General features: G+C 44.0%; 1 protein-coding gene and 1 long non-coding RNA gene across 2 annotated transcripts in view; both read left to right on the top strand.

Moving 5' to 3' along the window:
* LOC123484376 (NACHT, LRR and PYD domains-containing protein 1 homolog) overlaps positions 1 to 17,130 on the top strand; it is an 80,918-nt gene extending 63,788 nt beyond the window's left edge. Inside the window, exons 4-8 of the mRNA XM_045214670.1 lie at positions 9,373 to 9,632; positions 9,792 to 9,917; positions 10,083 to 10,215; positions 10,300 to 10,329; positions 16,789 to 17,130. Of these exons, the coding sequence (XP_045070605.1) occupies positions 9,373 to 9,632; positions 9,792 to 9,917; positions 10,083 to 10,215; positions 10,300 to 10,329; positions 16,789 to 17,117 (878 nt within the window). The 3' untranslated portion in view covers positions 17,118 to 17,130. The remainder of the gene's footprint in view (positions 1 to 9,372; positions 9,633 to 9,791; positions 9,918 to 10,082; positions 10,216 to 10,299; positions 10,330 to 16,788) is intronic.
* LOC123484377 lies at positions 6,184 to 8,839 on the top strand. The gene is made up of 3 exons (XR_006658510.1): positions 6,184 to 6,222; positions 8,259 to 8,296; positions 8,774 to 8,839. It is a non-coding gene; the product is annotated as an uncharacterized LOC123484377 (long non-coding RNA).
* Positions 17,131 to 23,133: the final 6,003 nt, after the last annotated feature.

Below are 23,133 nucleotides of genomic sequence, written 5' to 3'. Positions count from 1 at the left end.
CTCATTATTCTTAAAGCTTTGCATATTTATCAGTGTATCAACATATCTCCTCTCTCCAGACTGGCGTGCTGTGAACTCGGATATAAATCCTGTGAGACTCTGGCCTCAGCTCTGCAGACACCACACTCCCCCCTGAGAGAACTGGACCTCAGCTACAATCACCTGGGAGACAGAAGAGTGGAGCGGCTCTGTGTTGGACTAACCAGTCCACTCTGCAACATACAGACACTAGTGTGAGTTAAATATCTTCAGTATCCACTGTGAGTGTTTATATATTATGTATGTGTATGTTTTTAACATTATTTGAACATCTTGGTAAATATGCAGAAACATACATAAAATGTGATAAATACAGTGGGGAAAAAAGTATTTAGTCAGCCACCAATGTGTGCAAGTTCTCACTTAAAAGATAGAGAGGCCTGTAATTTTCATCATAGGTACACATCAACTATGACAGACAAATTGAGGAAAGAAAATCCAGAAAACCACATTGTAGGATTTTTAATGAATTTATTTGCAAATTATGGTGGAAAATAAGTATTTGGTCACCTACAAACAAGCAAGATTTCTGGCTCTCACAGACCTGTAACTTCTTCTTTAAGAGGCTCCCTCTGTCCTCCACTCGTTACCTGTATTAATGGCACCTGTTTGAACTTGTTATCAGTATAAAAGACACCTGTCCACAACCTCAAACAGTCACACTCCAAACTCCACTATGATCAAGACCAAAGAACTGTCAAAGGACACCAGAAACAAAATTGTAGACCTGCACCAGGATGGGAAGACTGAATCTGCAATAGGTAAGCAGCTTGGTTTGAAGAAATCAACTCTGGGAGCAATTATTAGGAAATGGAAGACATACAAGACCACTGATAATCTCCCTCGATCTGGGGCTCCACGCAAGATCTCACCCCGTGGGGTCAAAATGATCACAAGAACAGTGAGCAAAAATCCCAGAACCACACGGGGGGACCTAGTGAATGACCTGCAGAGAGCTGGGACGAAAGTAACAAAGCCTACCATCAGTAACACACTCGCCGCCAGGGACTCATATCCTGCAGTGCCAGACGTGTCCCCCTGCCTTAAGCCAGTACATGTCCAGGCCCGTCTGAAGTTTGCTAGAGTGCATTTGGATGATCCAGAAGAGGATTGGGACAATGTCATATGGTCAGATGAAACCAAAATAGAACTTTTTGTAAAAACTCATCAACTCGTCGTGTTTGGAGGACAAAGAATGCTGAGTTGCATCCAAAGAACACCATACCTACTGTGCAGCATGGGGGTTGGAAACATCATGCTTTGGGGCTGTTTTTCTGCAAAGGGACCAGGACGACTGATCCGTGTAAGAGGAAAGAATGAATGGGGCCATGTATCGTGAGATTTTGAGTGAAAACCTCCTTCCATCAGCAAGGGCATTGAAGATGAAACGTGGCTGGGTCTTTCAGCATGACAATGATCCCAAACACACCGCCCGGGCAACGAAGGAGTGGCTTCGTAAGAAGCATTTCAAGGTCCTGGAGTGGCCTAGCCAGTCTCCAGATCTCAACCCCATAGAAAATCTTTGGAGGGAGTTGAAAGTCCGTGTTGCCCAGCGACAGCCCCAAAACATCACTGCTCTAGAGGAGATCTGCATGGAGGAATGGGCCAAAATACCAGCAACAGTGTGTGAAAACCTTGAAGACTTACAGAAAACGTTTGACCTGTGTCATTGCCAACAAAGGGTATATAACAAAGTATTGAGAAACTTTTGTTATTGACCAAATACTTATTTTCCACCATAATTTGCAAATAAATTCATTAAAAATCCTACAATGTGATTTTCTGGATTTTTTTTCCTCATTTTGTCTGTCATAGTTGACGTGTACCTATGATGAAAATTAGAGGCCTCTCTCATCTTTTTAAGTGGGAGAACTTGCACAATTGGTGGCTGACTAAATACATTTTTCCCCCACTGTATATCAAACTAAGGTTAAATGTCTTGAGTGAGTTAGTATGTTTTTAACATTGGTTAATCATGTGTCCTTCTGTTATTGTCTTAATGCATCTCATTATTCTTAAAGCTTTGCATATTTAACAATGTATCACTACATTCTCCTCTCCCAGACTGGCTGACTGTAAACTCACATATGAATCCTGTGAGACTCTGGCCTCAGCTCTGCAGACACCAAACTCCCCCTTGAGAGAACTGGACCTCAGCTACAATGACCTGGGAGACAGAGGAGTGGAGCTGCTCTGTGTTGGACTAACCAGTCCACTCTGCAACATACAGACACTTGTGTGAGTTAACTATCTTCAGTATCCACTGTAGTGTTTATATATTATGTATGTACTATATACTGAACAAGAATATAAACGCAACATGCAACAATTTGAAAGGTTTTACTGAGTTACAGTTCATTGAGGAAATCAGTCAATTGAAATAAATTCATTAGGCCCTAATCTATGGATTTCACATAAATGGGAATTCAGATATGCATCTGTTGGTCACAGATACCTTAAAAAGTATGGTGTGTATCAGAAAACCAGTCCGTATCTGGTGTGACCACCATTTGCCTCATGCAGCACGACACATCTCCCTTCACATAGAGTTGATCAGGCTGTTGATTGTGGCCTGTGGAATGTTGTCCCACTCCTCTTCAATGGCTGTGCTGAAGTTGCTGGAAACTGCCGGGAACTGGAAGACGCTGTCGTACCGTCGATCCAGAGCATCCCAAACATGCATGTCTGGTGAGTATGCAGTCCATGGAAGAACTGGGACATTTTCAGCTTCCAGGAAATGGATACAGATCCTTGCGACAAGGGGCCGGCATTATCATGCTGAAACATGAGGTGATGGCGGCTGTTGAAGGCACGACAATGGGCCTCGGATCTCATCACGGTATCTCTGTGCATTCAAATTACCATCGATAAAATGTGATTTTGTTCATTGTCCGTAGCTTATGCCGCCCATACCATAACCCCACCTCCACCATGGGGCACTCTGTTCTTAACGTTGAAATCTGCAAACCGCTTGCCCACACAATGCCATCACGACGCCATACACGCTTTCTGCCATCTTCCCGTACAGTTGAAACCGGGATTCATCCGTGAAAGCACATTTCTCCAGTGTGCCGTGGCCATCGAAGGGTGAGCATTTGCCCACAGAAGTCGGTTTCGACGCCGAACTGCAGTCAGGTCAAGACCCTGGTGAGGATGATGTAGTACGCAGATGAGCTTCCCTGAGACTGTTTCTGACAGTTTGTGCAGAACGTTTTCGGTTGTGAAAACCCACAGTTAAATCAGCTGTCCTGGTGGCTTGTCTCAGACCATCCTGCAGATGAAGAAGCCGGATGTGGAGGTCCTGGACTGGCGTTTTACAATGGTCTGCGGTTGTGGGCGGTTGGATGTCTGCGGGGGCTTGAACAAATTTGCTAGGTGTAGTCATGGGAGGTGGTTTATGGTAGGTTTAATGACATAAATTCTCTGGCTTAACACTCTGGTGCTGACATTCCTGCAGTCACCCCGATCATGCAATTGCTAACCCTCCACTCTGCAACACACAGACACTAGTGTGAGTTAACTATCTTCAGTATGACTTATTATGTGGATGTTTTAAACATTTGTTAATCATGTGCTCTTCTACCCTCTAGTCTGGGTCAGTGTGGTCTGACAGAGGGTTGCTGTTCAGATCTGGCCTCAGTCCTGAGTTCACCCAACTCACAACTGAAACAACTGGAGCTGAGACACAATGACCTGCAGGACTCAGGAGTTACACTGCTGTCTGCTAGACTGGAGGATCCAGACTGTAAACTACACATCCTGGGGTAAGTACAGCTGTTTCAGTCAGGTTGGTACTGAGCTGAGTTACACTGCCCTCTGCTGGACTGGAGGATCCAGACTGTAAACTACACACACTGGGGTATGTACAGCTGTTTCAGTCAGGTCGGTACTTCTTAGAAATATATACAAATACTCTGAAAATCAAATGTTTCATGACAATGTTTGTGTCATGGACAAATATATGGGTGTCCTACAAGATGATTGACACCAGTCCACCAACCTAGACAGCTGTTGTGTCTCTCTGTAGGCTGTCTGGCTGTCTGGTCACAGAGGAGGGCTGTGCTGCTCTGTCTTCAGCTCTGAGGTCAAACCCCTCCCACCTGAAAGAGCTGGACCTGAGCTACAATCACCCAGGAGACTCTGCAGGGGGACTGCTTTCAGCTGCTCTGGTGGATCCCACATATAAACTGATGAAGCTGAAGTAAGTCAGAATAGATGTCCTAATAGTGTGAGCAGTGGTTGTGGCCTATGTAGTGTAGTAGGTTCAGTAACATGAGGACATGATGGTAGAATACAGGAGACGTTTACCCAGCAGGCTTAGCACTCCAACACAGCATACATCATCACCACATGAATACTCTTCTTCTGCATCTCTGATATCCTGTTGGAATTGTACTCTGTTCTGTATGCGTAGGTAGTATCCTGTATTCTCTAGTAATGAATTGTACTCTGTTCTATATGCAGTAGTGGTATCGTTGTCTTGTAATAACTTGGATAGTGCACCAGAACACAACAATATGGTTTAAATGTTGACTGCTTTATTAAGTCTTTGTCAGTCAATAACCTGTTTCTCCTACAGTGTGGATCATGGTGGAGAGTTCAGGCTGAAATCAGGGCTGAGGAAATGTAAGTCTCTTCAATCCTAATTAACTACATATTCAGAACTACAGTAACATAGTAACTAATCAATACTTGTTCTCTACCTACAAAAACAACATTTTATATGAAGATGTGGTTTGATTAAACTCTCTTTTTGTCTACAGATGCCTGTCATCTCACCCTGGACCCAAATACAGCAAACCCAGACCTGATACTGTCTGAGGGGAACAGGAAGGTGAAATTGGTGGTGGAGAAGCAGCATTATGAAGACCATCCAGACAGATTTGACAGTCTTCCCCAAGTTCTCTGCAGAGAAGGCTTATCTGGATCTCGTTATTACTGGGAGGTGGAGATGGATGGTGACATTTCTCATATTGGTGTGGTGTACAAAGGAATGAAGAGGAAGGGAGTGGAGATGGACAGTTGGATTGGAGCCAATAGGAAGTCCTGGGGTTTATTCTGCTCTGACAGTGGTTATCACTTTCACCATGCTGGAGTCAGCAGATACATCCCTGGTCCTGTTTCTAACAGAGTTGGAGTGTATCTGGACTGGCCAGCTGGTACTTTGTCTTTCTATATCGTGTCCTCCTCTGGTACACTGACACACCTTTACACAGAACACACCACATTCACTGAACCCTTCTATCCTGGGTTTGGGTTTGGGTTTGGGGTTTCCTCCTTCTCAATGACCCTGTGTCAGATAGATGACCAACACATTCAAAGGTGAGTCATAGCAATGTTTCATCATGTGTTTTCCTCTGGAATCATTCCTACAATTAGATTAGTAGTGGTGTGTTTTAATGTGTTCTGTTGGACCTACAGACAGTTAGATTAGTAGTAGTGGTGTGTTTTAATGTGTTCTGTTGGACCTACAGACAGTTAGATTAGTAGTAGTGGTGTGTTTTAATGTGTTCTGTTGGACCTACAGACAGTTAGATTAGTAGTAGTGGTGTGTTTTAATGTGTTCTGTTGGACCTACAGACAGTTAGATTAGTGGTGGTGGTGTGTTTTTAATGTGTTCTGTTGGACCTACAGACAGTTAGATTAGTATTGGTGTGTTTTTAATGTGTTCTGTTGGACCTACAGACAGTTAGATTAGTATTGGTGTGTTTTTAATGTGTTCTGTTGGACCTACAGACAGTTAGATTAGTGGTGGTGGTGTGTTTTTAATGTGTTCTGTTGGATGTACAGATGTTTCCTCTCCTATGTCTCACTGTAGTGTCAGTTTCACTCTAACCACAAGAGGGCATCAGAACCTGTTAAAATAATACCTGGTGACTTCAGGTCTCTAGGGGCTTTCATCAAGATAAGCAATGTCACCTGTAATGTCACCATCAGTATTGACTTCATGGAAGTTGGACATAGTGTTATGTCACATTTGGCAATGCACCTGCATAGGGAGTGTTCTGTCACCCCTTTATACACCCTTTGTAATTGCTTATGAAGACTGTATGTATGCTATATAAAGCCTTTATAAGTTGTATTTAGTTTAATCACAGTCTATCCATCTGCTTTCCCAACAGCAGCACCATGGTGGAGAGTGTTGTATCAAGCCTGGACCTGAGAACACCAGAGACCAGATATGTCGAGTATTAACTGATAATTGTTTTAAAATCAAAATACGATTAAAGCGTTCTTGAGTCCCAGGCAAGGAACACAATCATGATCTATTTGGTCAAACAAACTTAAAGGTAGAGTCAGCAACATGGTCGGTGTGTTCATTAGGCGATATGGCTGACGCACTGCCAAACGGGAAAAGGGAAGGGATTTTTTTCTAATCAATTATATCACCGCAACAGTAGTTTTCAGTGTTCTAATCTAGACGTCTGATCTGCCACTAAATGTCCAATCAGGCTAAAGTCGGTATTCAAATGGCCCCGCTTCCTTTTGGGGCGATTTCAGTCAGGTTGAAAATCGCCCAGGAGTCTCTCATGACTATCATGTAAAAAATTTTTTTCTCAAATATCAGAGCTTTCAATACAATCTCAATGGGTTCGGGAGGGCTTGCACTTCTTTACGCTTTCGTCATACGTAACATAAGTAACCATGAACATAACTTAGAAAAAGAGCGGGTAGCAGCGTCAATCAATTCACGTACAACTGTCAAGATGGCTAGCTTCTGCGAGGCAAAGATGAAACTGAGGGCTCCACCAACCCTGGTATTTTCTTGGACTTGTCAACTTTATGGCACAATTAGATGAGGTGTTTGATGACCATCTTAAAAATGCTAAAGTTTTCAGGACATCAAGGGACCATTCAAAAGCGAGCTACTGGAGTGTATGCTAGCGGTCATGAGGGGAACATATTGTGGAGGAGGTGAAGTCGCGGGCAACCGAGCTATCCGCTGACGAGACCACGGACGTTTCTACACAGACACAGCTGGTGCTTGTGCTGAGGTACATGATAGCAACCACAGTGCAGGAGCGCTTTTTTTGAGTTCCTTCCCATCTCGGAATCAACCTCAGTCTCAATCGCCAGTGTGCTTTTGGAGAGACTGAACGGTCTTTTTGCCGATGACGAGAAAGTCAAACTCATTGCACGTAAGCTTACGATGGAGCCAGTGTGATGAGGTGAGAGAAGGCTGGTGTGCAGCAAAATGTGCGTGAGCATTTCAAGAATGCCCATTACGTCCATTGCTATGCGCATCAGTGAATTTGATCATGCAGCAAGCTAGAACAGTTTCAGTACAAGTAATGTAGCCCTCTCTCTCTCTTTTGTCCCTCCTGTCTGTCTCTTTAACACACACGCCCAAATCAGTTCACAGTTGATGTTGTTTAAAATAGTTATTTTTCATTTTTTTAAAAGGAAAAAAAAAAAAAAAATCTGTTCATGTTCATTTTTACAAATCTATATAATTGGCCAGAATATGGTTGTTCATATTTACAAATCTATACAAATTGGCCAGAATATGGTTGTCCATTTTTACAAAGCCAATACAGATAGCTGTGTTTACCTTTTTCTATAAATTATTTTCAAATTCTGTTTTCAGGCAAAATGTCTATCACTGTTTCATTTCACAATCTATACAAGAGGGTCAGAATATGAAGTCTATAAACATTTCTTATTGCCAATAACTTGCATCAATGTTTTCAGTAGCCTCTATCAAAAGCTCCTGCTTGCTTGTTGTGAATTATGCTCAGGTGCACCATATTTCCAATTCAACCATGAGGCCCTTTTGAAGGCAAGTAATGTGTATATCAGTATTGACTTATATGCTGCCCCTGTCTTCATGTTGTTGCTGGACATATCTTTTTTAAAATGTGTGTAGGTCACCTAAATCATCAGAAAAATTGCCCCCCCTGAGAATTTTTTCAGGAGCCGCCACTGGTCAGCAATATGATGTAGATGCACAAAGTAAACATCATAGTGGGTCAATTTCTACAACAACTAAGAGTGTTGGAGCGCGATGCTAAACTTCTCTGTTTTGGTCCCGTGGCTACCACACTGTAAGAGAGTGAAGAGAACCCGTGCACATGGGCAGATACTGTGTGAGAGAGAAGTCAGGCATCTTGCTCATCACAATATCTGCGGTGCTGCTCGTACAACATCATTTAGTTTTAATATTTATTAATTATTACATGAGATTGTCCGTTTTAAATAACAACTACTTTTGACTTCAGGGATTCCTCAGAGCTGTAAGACTTGTGACCATGTTGAGGTAAGTCATAATGTAAATTCTCACTTTTACATACCTTCAGGAGTCAGGCACAGTCTGAAAGCCAGGTGTGTACTGACCAACCATTCATACTGGGATATAGACAGTCCTGTGTTCTGCTTTAGTAATATAAACACAGTCTGAAAGCCAGGTGTGTACTGACCAACCATTCATACTGGGATATAGACTGTCCTGTGTTCTGCTTGTAGGAATGCAGGATTTTAACTTCTGTCATATTTTGTCATTAGACAGTTTAATTGGATCAATCACCAGCATTCCATGTAACATTGAATAAATACATTAGATTAGTTACTTTGGTTAATGGGCCAGTTTCCCGGACACAGATTAAGCCTAGTCCTGGACCTTAAATAACTTTCTATTGAAACTTCCATTGATCATGCTTTAAATCCAGCACTAGACTCAATCTTTGTCCAGGAAACTGGCCCCATATGTATAACTGACATGCTTGTCCTTGTTCAGGACTCCACACACTGGCTTCAGATTGAACCCTTGACTTCCACTGTCCAGGGAGTGACAATGTTCCGGTAAAATAACTACTTTTAACATTTAATTCCACTTGCTAGTGTATTTCCCCATTACCTTTGGGAATAGTCTTCTAATCCAACCTCTCCATTTGACGATTGACCCTCTCTACCATATCTTGTTGTTGCCCTCAGGCACAGGACACCCAAGGGGTGTTATGAGTGCACAGTGTCTGGGCTCCGCTGGGTGTGTGAGAGAGATGTCATTCTGAAGTATCACTTCAGGAACTGGGAACCCTACAGTCACCTTCTAAAAGACATGCAGTACGGACAAGGTGGTCCATTGCTGGACATCACTATGGAGTTAGGTGAACTGGAGGAAGTTCATCTGCCACACTTTGTTTGTTTAGGTAAAACCATATAGACAGAGTATTCAGAAAGACATTTCCATGTAACTGAGTTTCACTTCCTGAATGAATAAATGAATATTCTGGGAGTTTGAGTTTACTGTGATCTGGTACCGCATATTCTTTGTGTTTTAGTTGGATGAATAATACAATATTGGTCTTTCTGTCTCCTTTTTATTGTGTTGTTCAGGGACCAACCCTTCCCTGAGGAATGAGATGAAGATTCTTCATGTAGAGGAACATGGAGTGTCTGTTGAGGAAGTGCATGAGGTCACCAGATTCCATGCTAAGATTCTCCATCCCAAGTTCTCAGCTATCGCTGTTATACTGAGCTATATCTTTTCGTGGAACATAGATGTCCACTGTGAGCTGATGCTCTATATGACAGTGAAAAAGGAAACACTAATTCCACGCCTATACCTGTTCCCCAGTAACCCCAGCCAAATACAGGTGAGGTACCATTCTTTTAGAGGTGACCTTAACTAAGCAGTGGTACGGTTTATGTTGACACTCATAACATGAAGATAATAGTTTGTTGCTAGTTTTCTGAATAATGTTTGAATAAGACTATACATTGACTGGCTGTGTATTTCATGCCTCGTTTCGCAGGCTGTGGAACAACAGGAAAAGTCTCAAGGGTCTTCAAGGGTTCTCATCACAAGACCAGAGCAGGCCTTCAAACTGAATAGTTACTTCAGACTGAACATTCCCTGTTCTACCTACATCAATCCACCGGTACAGTTTTAGTAGACTAAGAACATGAATCTAACATTTAAGTCACATTTCTATCCATTGCTCTCTCTCGCTCGATGGCTCTCAATTCACATGGCTTTATTGGCATGGGAAACATATGTTTACATTGCAAGCAATCTCTCTCTCGCTCTCTCCATCTCTCTCCAGAAGATTCATCTCATACATAGAGACTCCACACCAAGCTTTTTCAAGGCGGTTGTGAAAATGACAGGGGTTGACATTGAGATGGAGTTATTCGGTGATGATGAGAGGATTGCATGGAAAGAAGTGGTATCACAAGGTAGGAGCATATGTCAATCATAACTTTGTACTTTTGTAACAGATGCTATTTAGAGTGATATAACCTCATTTGTTTATCTTTCAGATGAATACATCACTGCCACCCATTCAACAAGTAAGTAAACATGAGTTACAGTGCATTCAGAAAGTATTCAGACCCTTGACTTTTTCCACATTTTGTTACGTTACAGCCTTATTATAAAATGGATTAAATCGTTTTCCCCCTCATCAATCTGCACAAAATACCCCATAATGACAAAGCAAAAACAGGTTTTTAGACATTGTTGCAAATGTATATATAAAAAAAAAACTGAAATATTACATTTACATAAGTATTCAGACCCTTTACTCAGAACTTTGTTGAAGCACCTTTGGCAGCGATTACAGCCTTGAGTCTTCTTGGGTATGACGCTACAAGCTTGGCACACCTGTATTTGGGGAGTTTCTCCCATTCTTCTCTGCAGAAGCTCTGTCAGGTTGGATGGGGAGCGTCGCTGCACTGCTATTTTCAGGTCTCTCCAGAGATGTTCGATCGGGTTCAAGTCCGGGCTCTGGCTGGGCCACTCAAGGAAATTCAGAGACTTGTCCCGAAGCCACTCCTGCGTTGTCTTGTCTATGTGCTTAGGGTAGTTGTCCCGTTGGAAGGTGAACCTTGGCCCCAGTCTGAGGTCCTGAGCGCTCTGGAGCAGGTTTTCATTAAGGCTATCTCTGTACTTTGCTGAGTTAATCTTTCCCTCGATCCTGACTAGTCTCCCGGTCCCTGCCGCTGAAAAACATCCCCACAGTATGATGCTGCCACCACCATGCTTCACCATAGGGATGGTGCCAGGGTTCTTCCAGATGTGACGCTTGGCATTCAGGCCAAAGAGTTCAATCTTGGTTTCATCAGACCAGAGAATCTTGTTTCTCATGGTCTGAGAGTCCTTTAGGTGCCTTTTGGCAAACTCCAAGCGGGCTGTCATGTGCCTTTTACTGAGGAGTGGCTTCCGTCTGGCCACTCTACCATAAAGGCCTGATTGGTGGAGTTCTGCAGAGATGGTTGTCCTTCTGGAAGGTTCTCCCATCTCCACAGAGGAACTCTGGAGCTCTGTCAGAGTGACCATCTGGTTCTTAGTCACCTCCCTGACCAAGGCCTTTCTCCCCCGCTTGCTCAGTTTGGCCGGGCGGCCAGCTCTAGGAAGAGTCTTGGTGGTTCCAAACTTCTTCCATTTAAGAATGATGGAGGCCACTGTGTTCTTGGGGACCTTCAATGATGCAGAAATGTTTTAGTACACTTCCCCAGATCTGTGCTTTGACACAATCTCGGAGCTCTACGGACAATTCCTTCGACCTCATGGCTTGGTTTTTGCTCTGACATGCACTGTCAACTGTGGGACCTTATATAGACAGGTGTGTGCCTTTCCAAATCATGTCCAATCAATTGAATTTACCACAGTTGGACTCCAATCAAGTTGTAGAAACATCTCAAGGATGATCAATGGAAACAGGATGCACCTGAGCTCAATTTCGAGTCTCGTAGCAAAGGGTCTGAATACTTATGTAAATAAGGTATCTGTCTTTTATTTTTAATACATTTGTAAACATTTGCAAAAACCTGTTTTCGCTTTGTCATTATGGGGTATTGTGTGTAGATTGATGAGGAAAAACATGTAGTTAATCCATTTTATAATAAGGCTGTAACGTAACAAAATGTGGAAAAAGTCAAGGGGTCTGAAGACTCAGTAATTGGTAAATTGATAAAAGCATTATCAATCTACAGTTGAAGTCGGAAGTTTACGTACACTTAGGTTGGAGTCATTAAAACTAGTTTTTCAACCACTCCACAAATTTCTTGTTAACAAACTATAGTTTTGGCAAGTCAGTTAGGACATCTACTTTGTGCATGACACAAGTAATTTTTCAAACAATTCTTTACAGACAGATTATTTCACTTATAGTTCACTGTATCACAATTCCAGTGGGTCAGAGGTTTACATACACACTATGAGCTGTATAAGGCCATAAATCAACAGGAAAACGCTCATCCAGATGCAGTGCTCCTAGTGGCCGGGGACTTTAATGCAGGGAAACTTAAATCCGTTCTACCTCATTTCTACCAGCATGTTAAATGTGCAACCAGAGGAAAAAAAACTCTAGACCACCTTTACTCCACACACAGAGACGCATACAAAGCTCTCCCTCGCCCTCCATTTGGCAAATCTGACCATAACTCTATCCTCCTGATTCCTGCTTATAAGCTTAAACTAAAGCAGGAAGCACCAGTGACTCGGTTAATAAAAAAGTGGTCAGATGACGCAGATGCTAAGCTACAGGACTGTTTTGCTAGCACAGACTGGAACATGTTCCAGGATTCTTCAGATAGCATTGAGGAGTACACCACATCAGTCACTGGCTTCATCAATAAATGCATCGATGTCGTCCCCACAGTGACCATACGTACATACCCCAACCAGAAGCCATGGATTACAGGAAACATCCATACTGAGCTAAAGGGTAGAGCTGCCACTTTCAAGGAGCGAGACTCTAACCCGGACGCTTATAAGAAATCCCGCTATGCCCTCCGATGAACCATCAAACAGGCAAAGAGTCAATACAGGACTAAGATTGAATCGTACTACACTGGCTCTGACGCTCGTCGGATGTGGCAGGGCTTGAAAACTATTACAGACTACAAAGGAAGCACAGCCGCGAGCTGCCCAGTGACACAAGACTTCAGACGAGCTAAACCACTTCTATGCTCAAGCCCCGAGGCAAGCAACACTGAAGCATGCATGAGAGCACCAGCTGTTCCGGATGACTATGTGATCACGCTCTCCGTAGCCGATGTGAGTAAGACTTTTAAGCAGGTCAACATTCACAAGGCCGCAGGGCCAGACGGATTACCAGGACGTGTACTCCGAGCATGTGCTGACCAACTGGCAAGTGTCTTCACTGACATTTTCAACATGTCCCTGACTGAGTCTGTAATACCAACATGTTTCAAGCAGACCCCCATAGTCCCCGTGCCCAAGGACTCTAAGATAACCTGCCTAAATAACTACCGACCCGTAGCACTGACGTCTGTAGCCATGAAGTGCTTTGAAAGTCTGGTCATGGCTCACATCAACAGCATTATCCCAGAAACCCTAGACCCACTCCAATTTGCATACCGCCCCAACAGATCCACAGATGATGCAATCTCTATTGCATTCCACACTGCCCTTTCCCACCTGGACAAGAGGAACACCTACGTGAGAATGCTATTCATTGACTACAGCTCAGCATTCAACACCATAGTGCCCTCAAAGCTCATCACTAAGCTAAGGATCCTGGGACTAAACACCTCCCTCTGCAACTGGATCCTGGACTTCCTGACGGGCCGCCCCCAGGTGGTAAGGGTAGGTAACATCACCAACGAACTATCATGGTCCAAACACACCAAGACAGTCGTGAAGAGGGCACGACAAAGCCTATTCCCCCTCAGGAGACTGAAAAGATTTGGCATGGGTCCTCAGATCCTCAAAAAATTCTACAGCTGCACCATCGAGAGCATCCTGACTGGTTGCATCACCGCCTGGTATGGCAACTGCTTGGCCTCCTGACCACAAGGCACTACAGAGGGTAGTGCGTATGGCCCAGTACATCACTGGGGCCAAGCTCTGCCATCCAGGACCTCTATACCAGGCGGTGTCAGAGGAAGGCCCTCAAAATTGTCAAAAACTCCAGCCACCCTAGTCATAGACTGTTCTCTCTGCTACCGCACGGCAAAGCGGTACCCGGAGTGCCAAGTCTAGGTCCAAAAGTCTTCTCAACAGCTTCTACCCCCAAGCCATATGACTCTGAACAGCTAATCATGGCTACCCGGACTATTTGCACTGCCCCCACCCCATCCTTTTTACGCTGCTGCTACTCTGTTAATTATTTATGCATAGTCACTTTAACTCTACCCACATGTACATATTACTTCAACTACCTCAACTAGTCGGTGCCCCCCACATTGTGACTCTGCACCGTACCCCCTTGTATATATAGCCTCCCTACTGTTATTTTATTTTACTTCTGCTCTTTTTTTCTCAACACTTTTTTTGTTGTTGTTTTATTTTTACTTTTTTGTTAAAAATAAATGCACTGTTGGTTAAGGGCTGTAAGTAAGCATTTCACTGTAATGTCTGCACCTGTTGTATTCGGCGCATGTGGCCAATAAAATTTGATTAGATTATATTTGACACTAAATTGACTGTGCCTTTAAACAGCTTGGAAAATTCCAGAAAATTATGTCATGGCTTTAGAAGCTTCTGATAGGCTAATTGACATAATTTGAGTCAATTGGAGGTGTACCTGTGGATGTATTTCAAGGCCTACCTTCAAACTCAGTGCCTCTGCTTGACATCATGGGAAAATCAAAATAAATCAGCCAAGACCTCAGAAAAAGATTTGTAGACCTCCACAAGTCTGGTTCATCCTTGGGAGCAATTTCCAAACGCCTGAAGGTACCACGTTCATCTGTACAAACAATAGTATGCAAGTATAAACACCATGGGACCACGCAGCCGTCATACCGCTCAAGAAGGAGACACGTTCTGTCTCCTAGAGATTAACATACTTTGGTGCGAAAAGTGCGACTCAATCTGAGAACAACAGCAAAGGACCTTGTGAAGATGCTGGAGGAAACAGGTACAAAAGTATCTATGTCCACACTAAAATGAGACCTATATCGACATAACCTGAAAGGCTGCTCAGCAAGGAAGAAGCCACTGCTCCAAAACTGCCATAAAAAAGCCAGACTACGGTTTGCAACTGCACATGGGGACAAAGATCGTACTTTTTGGAGAAATGTCCTCTGGTCTGATTAAACAAAAATAGAACTGTTTGGCCATAATGACCATCGTTATGTTTGGAGGAAAAAGGGGAAGGCTTGCGAAGCCGAAGAACACCATCCCAACCGTGAAGCATGGTGGCAGCATCATGCTGTGGCGGTAAGCTTTGCTGCAGGAGGGACTGGTGCACTTCACAAAATAGATGGCATCATGAGGAAGGAAAATTATGTGAATATATTGAAGCAACATCTCAAGACATCAGTCAGGAAGTTAAAGCTTGGTTGCAAATGGGTCTTCCAAACGGACAATGACCCCAAGCATACTTCCAAAGTTGTGGCAAAATGGCTTAGTAGGACAACAAAGTCAAGGTATTTGAGTGGCCATCACAAAGCCCTGACCTCAATCCTATAGAAAATGTGTGGGCAGAACTGGAAAAAAGCGTGTGCGAGCAAGGAGGGCCTACAAACCTGACTCAGTTACACCAGCTCTGTCAGGAGGAATGGGCCAAAATTTCACCCAACTTATTGTGGGAAGCTTGTGGAAGGCTACCCAAACGTTTGACCCAAGTTAAACAATTTAAAGGCAATGCTACCAAATACCCACGGGGGCCAGTATGAAAAATGTATGCACTCACTAATTGTAAGTCGCTCTGGATAAGAGCGTCTGCTAAATGACTAAAATGTAAATGTAAAAAATACTAATTGAGTGTATGTAAACTTCTGACCCACTGGGAATGTGATGAAAGAAATAAAAGCTGAAATAAATAATTCTCTCTACTATTATTCTGACATTTCACATTCTTAAAATAAAGTGGTGATCCTAACTGACCTAAAACAGGGGATTTTTACTAGGATTAAATGTCAGAAATGGTGAAGAACTGAGTTTAAATGTATTTGGCTAAAGTGTATGTAAACTTCCGACTTCAACTGTAGATTAGCCTGGTTCTGAATGCCCCAATGACATCTCCTCCAGGACTTGATGTACACTATCCTGGTTCTGAATGACATCTCCTCCAGGACTTGATGTAGATTAGCCTGGTTCTGAATGACATCTCCTCCAGGATTTGATGTAGATTAGCCTGGTTCTGAATGACATCTCCTCCAGGATTTGATGTAGATTAGCCTGGTTCTGAATGCCCCAATGACATCTCCTCCAGGACGTGATGTAGATTAGCCTGGTTCTGAATGACATCTCCTCCAGGATTTGATGTAGATTAGCCTGGTTCTGAATGACATCTCCTCCAGGATTTGATGTAGATTAGCCTGGTTCTGAATGACATCTCCTCCAGGACTTGATGTAGATTAGCCTGGTTCTGAATGACATCTCCTCCAGGATTTGATGTAGATTAGCCTGGTTCTGAATTACATCTCCTCCAGGATTTGATGTAGATTAGCCTGGTTCTGAATGCCCCAATGACATCTCCTCCAGGACGTGATGTAGATTAGCCTGGTTCTGAATGACATCTCCTCCAGGACTTGATGTAGATTAGCCTGGTTCTGAATGACATCTCCTCCAGGACGTGATGTAGATTAGCCTGGTTCTGAATGCCCCAGCCTGTTTTTCTACGTCTGTGAAAACCGACCCTAAATATGAATGAAACAGTAGTGGTGTGATGTGTTCATTGATGCAGGTTGTTATTGTTACAGAATGTGTTCTTAATGCAAAGATTAACAATACAATGAAGACTTTTACTGTAGGTCACTCTGAAAGAAGTCTGTTTCTAAATGTCTGAAATGTGAATGAACAAATGTAGTTATTTTATAACCTGACTCTCTCAGGTGTTGTGTTGGGGGCAGGGCGTCCGGCTGAGAGCAGTCTGACTGGTTCTGCAGAGCAGCAGCTGCGTTCTGTACGGACAGAGTTTGTGAGACGAGTGTCAGGACCTGTCCTGAATGGTCTGCTGGACGGACTTCTGCAACACACAGTCATCAACCAGGAGGAAATGGAGTCAGTAAAGGTGATAGCTGAGAGGGCAGAGAAGGCACGTGACATCATCGACATGGTGTTGAGAAAAGGAACTGAGTCATGTTCCAGGATGATCAACCTTCTTGGGGAGCTGGACCCCTATCTAGCAGGAGGGTCAGTTAGTCCTCCACTAGGTACCTAGGTATGGACCCCTATCTAGCAGGAGGGACAGTTAGTCCTCCACTAGGTACCTAGCTGGACCCCTATCTAGCAGGAGGGTCAGTTAGTCCTCCACTAGGTACCTAGGTATGGACCCCTATCTAGCAGGAGGGTCAGTTAGTCCTCCACTAGGTACCTAGGTATGGACCCCTATCTAGCAGGAGGATCAGTTAGTCCTCTACTAGGTACCTAGCTGGACCCCTATCTAGCAGGAGGGTCAGTTAGTCTTCCACTAGGTACCTAGCTGGACCCCTATCTAGCAGGAGGGTCAGTTAGTCCTCCACTAGGTACCTAGGTATGGACCCCTATCTAGCAGGAGGGACAGTTAGTCCTCCACTAGGTACCTAGCTGGACCCCTACCTAGCAGGAGGGTCAGTTAGTCCTCCACTAGGTACCTAGCTGGACCCCTATCTAGCAGGAGGGTCAGTTAGTCCTCCACTAGGTACCTAGCTGGACCCCTATCTAGCAGGAGGGTCAGTTAGTCCTCCACTAGGTACCTAGCTGGACCCCTATCTAGCAGGAGGGTCAGTTAGTCCTCCACTAGGTACCTAGGTATGGACCCCTTTCTAGCAGAACATGTTGATACAACTCTGTCTCTCTCTCACACCAACACACCTACCTACCTGATGTCTGTGTATTTTAAACTTTAGATTTTAAATTTCATTGTATACACATTGTAAGCATGTATTGTATACGTATTGTAAGGGTAAGAGTCTGTTGGGTGGTGGGGGCAGGGTAAGAGTCTTTGGGTGGTGGGGGCAGGGTAAGAGTCTGTTGGGTGGTGGGGGCAGGGTAAGAGTCTGTTGGGTGGTGGGGGCAGGGGTAAGAGTCTGTTGGGTGGTGGGGGCAGGGTAAGAGTCTGTTGGGTGGTGGTGGGGGGCAGGGTAAGAGTATGTTGGGTGGGTGGGGGCAGGGTAAGAGTCTGTTGGGTGGTAGGGGCAGGGTAAGAGTATGTTGGGTGGTGGGGGCAGGGTAAGAGTCTGTTGGGTGGTGGGGGCAGGGTAAGAGTCTTTGGGTGGTGGGGGGCAGGGTAAGAGTCTGTTGGGTGGTGGGGGGCAGGGGTAAGAGTCTGTTGGGTGGGTGGGGGCAGGGTAAGAGTCTGTTGGGTGGTGGGGGCAGGGTAAGAGTCTGTTGGGTGGTGGTGTGGGCAGGGTAAGAGTCCGTTGCGCGGTGGGGGCAGGGTAAGAGTCTGTTGGGTGGTGGGGGCAGGGTAAGAGTCTGTTGGGTGGTGGGGGCAGGGTAAGAGTCTGTTGGGTGGTGGGGGGCAGGGTAAGAGTCTGTTGGGTGGTGGGGGCAGGGTAAGAGGCCGTTGGGTGGTGGGGGGCAGGGTAAGAGGCCGTTGGGTGGTGGGGGGCAGGGGTAAGAGTCTGTTGGGTGGTGGGGGCAGGGTAAGAGTCTGTTGGGTGGTGGGGGCAGGGTAAGAGTCTGTTGGGTGGTGGGGGCAGGGTAAGAGTCTGTTGGGTGGTGGGGGCAGGGTAAGAGGCCGTTGGGTGGTGGGGGCAGGGTAAGAGGCTGTTGCGCGGTGGGGCAGGGTAAGAGTCTGTTGGGTGGTGGTGGGGGCAGGGTAAGAGTCCGTTGGGTGGTGGTGGGGGCAGGGTAAGAGTCCGTTGGGTGTTGGTGGGGCAGGGGTAAGAGTCAGTTGGGTGGTGGTGGGGGCAGGTAAGAGTCTGTTGGCTGGTGGGGGCAGGGTAAGAGTCTGTTGGGTGGTGGGGGCAGGGTAAGAGTCCGTTGGGTGGTGGTGGGGGCAGGGTAAGAGTCCGTTGGGTGGTGGTGGGGGCAGGGTAAGAGTCCGTTGGAATGGAAATCCAACTATCTAGTAATCATTACTTCCTCATTTACCCTACCCTTATTAATAGTAGCATTATAAATAATGTTTTACTGCTGTTACCATGACAACTATCTAGTAATCAGAACGTTCCATATCCACTACAAAACAGACAGAACGTTCCATATCCACTACAAAACAGACAGAACGTTCCATATCCACTACAAAACAGACAGAACGTTCCATATCCACTACAAAACAGACAGACCGTTCCATATCCACTAGAAAACAGACAGAACGTTTCATATCCACTACAAAACAGACAGAACGTTCCATATCCACTACAAAACAGACAGAACGTTCCATATCCACTACAAAACAGACTGACAGAAAGAGAACGTTCCATATCCACTACAAAACAGACAGAACGTTCCATATCCACTACAAAACAGACAGAACGTTCCATATCCACTACATTACATTTTACATTTACATTTTAGTCATTTAGCAGACGCTCTTATCCAGAGCGACTTACAGGAGCAATTAGGGTTAAGTGCCTTGCTCAAGGGCACATTTACGTCATTTAGCAGACGCTCTTATCCAGAGCGACTTACAAATTGGTGCATTCACCCTATAGCCAGTAGGATAACCACTTTCCAATTTTTTATTTTTTTGGGGGTAGAAGGATTACTTTATCCTATCCCAGGTATTCCTTAAAGAGGTGGGGTTTCAAATGTCTCCGGAAGGTGGTGAGTGACTCCGCTGTCCGGCGTCGTGAGGGAGCTTGTTCACCATTGGGGTGCCAGAGCAGCGAACAGTTTTGACTGGGCTGAGCGGGAACTATGCTTCGAGAGGAAGGGAGCCAGCAGGCCAGAGGTGGATGAACGCAATGCCCTCGTTTGGGTGTAGGGACTGATCAGAGCCTGAAGGTACGGAGGTGCCGTTCCCCTCACTGCTCCATAGGCAAGCACCATGGTCTTGTAACGGATGCGAGCTTCAACTGGAAGCCAGTGGAGTGTGCGGAGGAGCGGGGTGACGTGAGAGAACTTGGGAAGGTTGAACACCAGGCGGGCTGCGGCATTCTGGATGAGTTGTAGGGGTTTAATGGCACAGGCAGGAGCCCAGCCAACAGCGAGTTGCAGTAATCCAGACGGGAGATGACAAGTGCCTGGATTAGGACCTGTGCCGCTTCCTGTGTAAGGCAGGGTCGTACTCTCCGAATGTTGTAGAGCATGAACCTGCAGGATCGGGTCACCGCCTTGATGTTAGCGGAGAACGACAGGGTGTTGTCCAGGGTCACGCCAAGGCTCTTCGCACTCTGGGAGGAGGACACAACGGAGTTGTCAACCGTGATGGCGAGATCATGGAACGGGCAGTCCCCATGACAACTATCTAGTAATCATCACTTCCTCGTTTACCCTACCCTTATTAATAGTAGCATTATAAATAATGTTTTATTGCTGTTACCATGACAACTATCTAGTAATCATCACTTCCTCATTTACCCTGTCCTGTTGTGTTCTAAAATACTATTCTGATACAACCCCCCAAACAATACTAATACGTTTCTTATTAAACTTTATTTTCTAGTTTATTTTATGCACTTTGTTATTATTCATTACATCATTTATCAAAACATTGGCTCAAGGGATCATTTCCACGCAAAGTGTGAGATTTATCAATATAAATGTTAGCTTGAGAGTGTTCAGCCCCATGACCACGATCAGTGCCAAGTGGTGGAATAAGGGAACTGCTTGTCAAGCGTAGAACGGGGAAAATATACTGTATGTTGAAAATGTGTTTTATTGTGAGAGTAATAATGACATTATTTTATTTCTTTTATTATATTGACATTGTGAATTCATGCAACGTCTTGACAGGCAAAATATAATTTTGACCACATCAGTGCATTGGTAACGATAATAATCCATATAAAGTACAGTAATTTGATAAATTAGAGGTACGTGTGAAAGTGAAACTATTGTGTAAATCCTATAAAAGATTGAGATAATGGAAATCCAATGAGAGATGGCTGATCTTGCTCTGTTGGAAGATCTGGCACAGTTGCATTTCACAGAGAGCACGTTTTTAGAGACAGGTGGGACTTTTTATCAGAAAGTACAGATTGGCTCATCAGATATCGTTTCCCAAAACCAATCTTATAGGATCTTTGCGAGGATTTAAGACCTACTTTAGAAAGGCACACCCATGCCATTCGGGTGCGCGTCAAAGTGTTATCCATCCTCAGGTTTTTGGCAACGGGCACTTTTCAGCCGGAGCTTTCTGATCGGCCAGCGGCATCTCACATCCCTCGATGAGCCAATGTTTTGGATGCAATCATCAGCAAAACGTACTGTAACATACAATTCCCACCATCGCGCAACAGGTTAAGAGGGGTTTCTTTGCCATCAATGGGTTCCCAAATACGAACGGAGAAATAGACGGCCCCCACATCGCCATAAAAGCACCATCCCAAAACGAGTTCAACTAGGCTATGTGAACAGAGAAGGCTTCTACTCTTAATGAGCAGGTGATAACATCACCTATGTGCAAAACACGCTACTGAATTTAGTGCTCAGGTGGAAAGCACGACTTGTTCATTCTGCAGAACAGCAATGTTGCCGATCCGCCTACAGGTGGAGCTGTTGAGGATGGATGGCGTATTGGTGAGTATTGCCTACTGCTAGTGTCAGATATTGAATACAACCGAAAGGTTTTATTTGTCTCACTCAGTTGTGGTTTGATGAGTAACAATGAGCGTTATAACTCCACGTGAAATACGCCCATCATTCACCCTTCATGGTGACAATAACGCCCTTATTTGCTGTATAGTTAGGAAGTATTGGAATTAGGCCCAGACAGTATATCTAAAGGAAATATCCATGGCGAACTGTATATTATATGTATTTCTGTTGTATTTTTGACTTTGTTTTGTTTTACCCCATATGTAACTCTGTATTGTTGTTTTTATCGCACTGCTTTGCTTTATCTTGGCCAGGTCGCAGTTGTAAATGAGAACTTGTTCTCAACTGGTTTACCTGGTTAAATAAAGGTGAAATAAAATAAAAATAAAAATGTCTTTGGAGGTGTTGGCAGAATGTTTTATTTTACAGTGACATTTGCTGTAGGTCTATCTGACCGTTTCTAAAAGACAAAAACACTTGCAAATAGTTGTGGACCTGTAAACAGATCGTTTGAATGCAGTAATGTTTTGCATTCACTTTTTCCCGAAACTAAATATGCTTCACTGCCCACAAAATCGGAAACGTTGTCTACTCGAAAAAATAAAAATAAACTACAGTTTATTGGTAGCTATCGTATATATGAAGATTATGTCTTTGTTAAATGTTTTTTTTTTTTTGGGGTTGTTTAGGTTTATATTAATAATTAGAGGGGGGAAGCCATAGGCTACATAGGCTATATAGGCTATATAGTCTAAAATAAGATAGTTCACAATAAAGGAATATAAAAGGGTTGTTACAATGGGGCAAAAGATATCAGGACTATGAAGGTCATTACACCGGTTGAAATAGTAGTAATCCTTTAACTAAAGTGTTGCTAGGTTATCCGGCAAGTGAAACAAAAGTTGCCCTTCATTCTCAAACAAAAATTGATAAAATATTCCAGCGATAAGATAGGCTTAAAAAGTAGAGCTTAGGGATGTTTATCCTCAGCTTCCAGTGATCATCCAGGAGGGTGATTATTGCATCATAGATGAAGATGAACAAATAATAGATAGACGACAAGCAGAAACGACGATGAAGATTAATCAAAACTCCAGAAGGAAGAAAATGAGATGTCTGAAAGAGAAGAGTGAGGTTAAAGAAGATGAGGATGATGAAGATGAGTGATTGAGAAGAGGTCATGGGTGGATATGACTCTGTGATCAGAAGGAAGTTGGCAAGAGAGGAAAGAAGAAGGATACTAGAGATTTGATCCCTGATGGAAGTTGAAGGAAGAAGGATACACGAGATTTGATCTCTGATGAAAGCAAAGATGAAGAAAGCGATGAAGATTTGGAGATTAAAGGTGCTTTATGTTCAAGAGGATTGTATCCTACAATGACTAGCAAAGAAGAAATAGAGATATAGACCGATGTTTATCATGCCTGGATAAAGCAAATAGTTTAGAAGAAGTAACACAGCTGAAGATACAGAAGAGGAGAAACGGCTGAGAAAAGGATCCCAAGAATTGGAGAATAAGAAGGAGAAGAGAAGCTTTGGTTATGAAGAAT

Source organism: Coregonus clupeaformis, unplaced genomic scaffold (assembly GCF_020615455.1).
Source record: "Coregonus clupeaformis isolate EN_2021a unplaced genomic scaffold, ASM2061545v1 scaf0294, whole genome shotgun sequence".
NCBI lineage: Eukaryota > Metazoa > Chordata > Actinopteri > Salmoniformes > Salmonidae > Coregonus > Coregonus clupeaformis.
The sequence above is the reverse complement of the archived record's forward strand: the minus strand, read 5'-3'. Positions and strand labels throughout refer to the sequence as shown.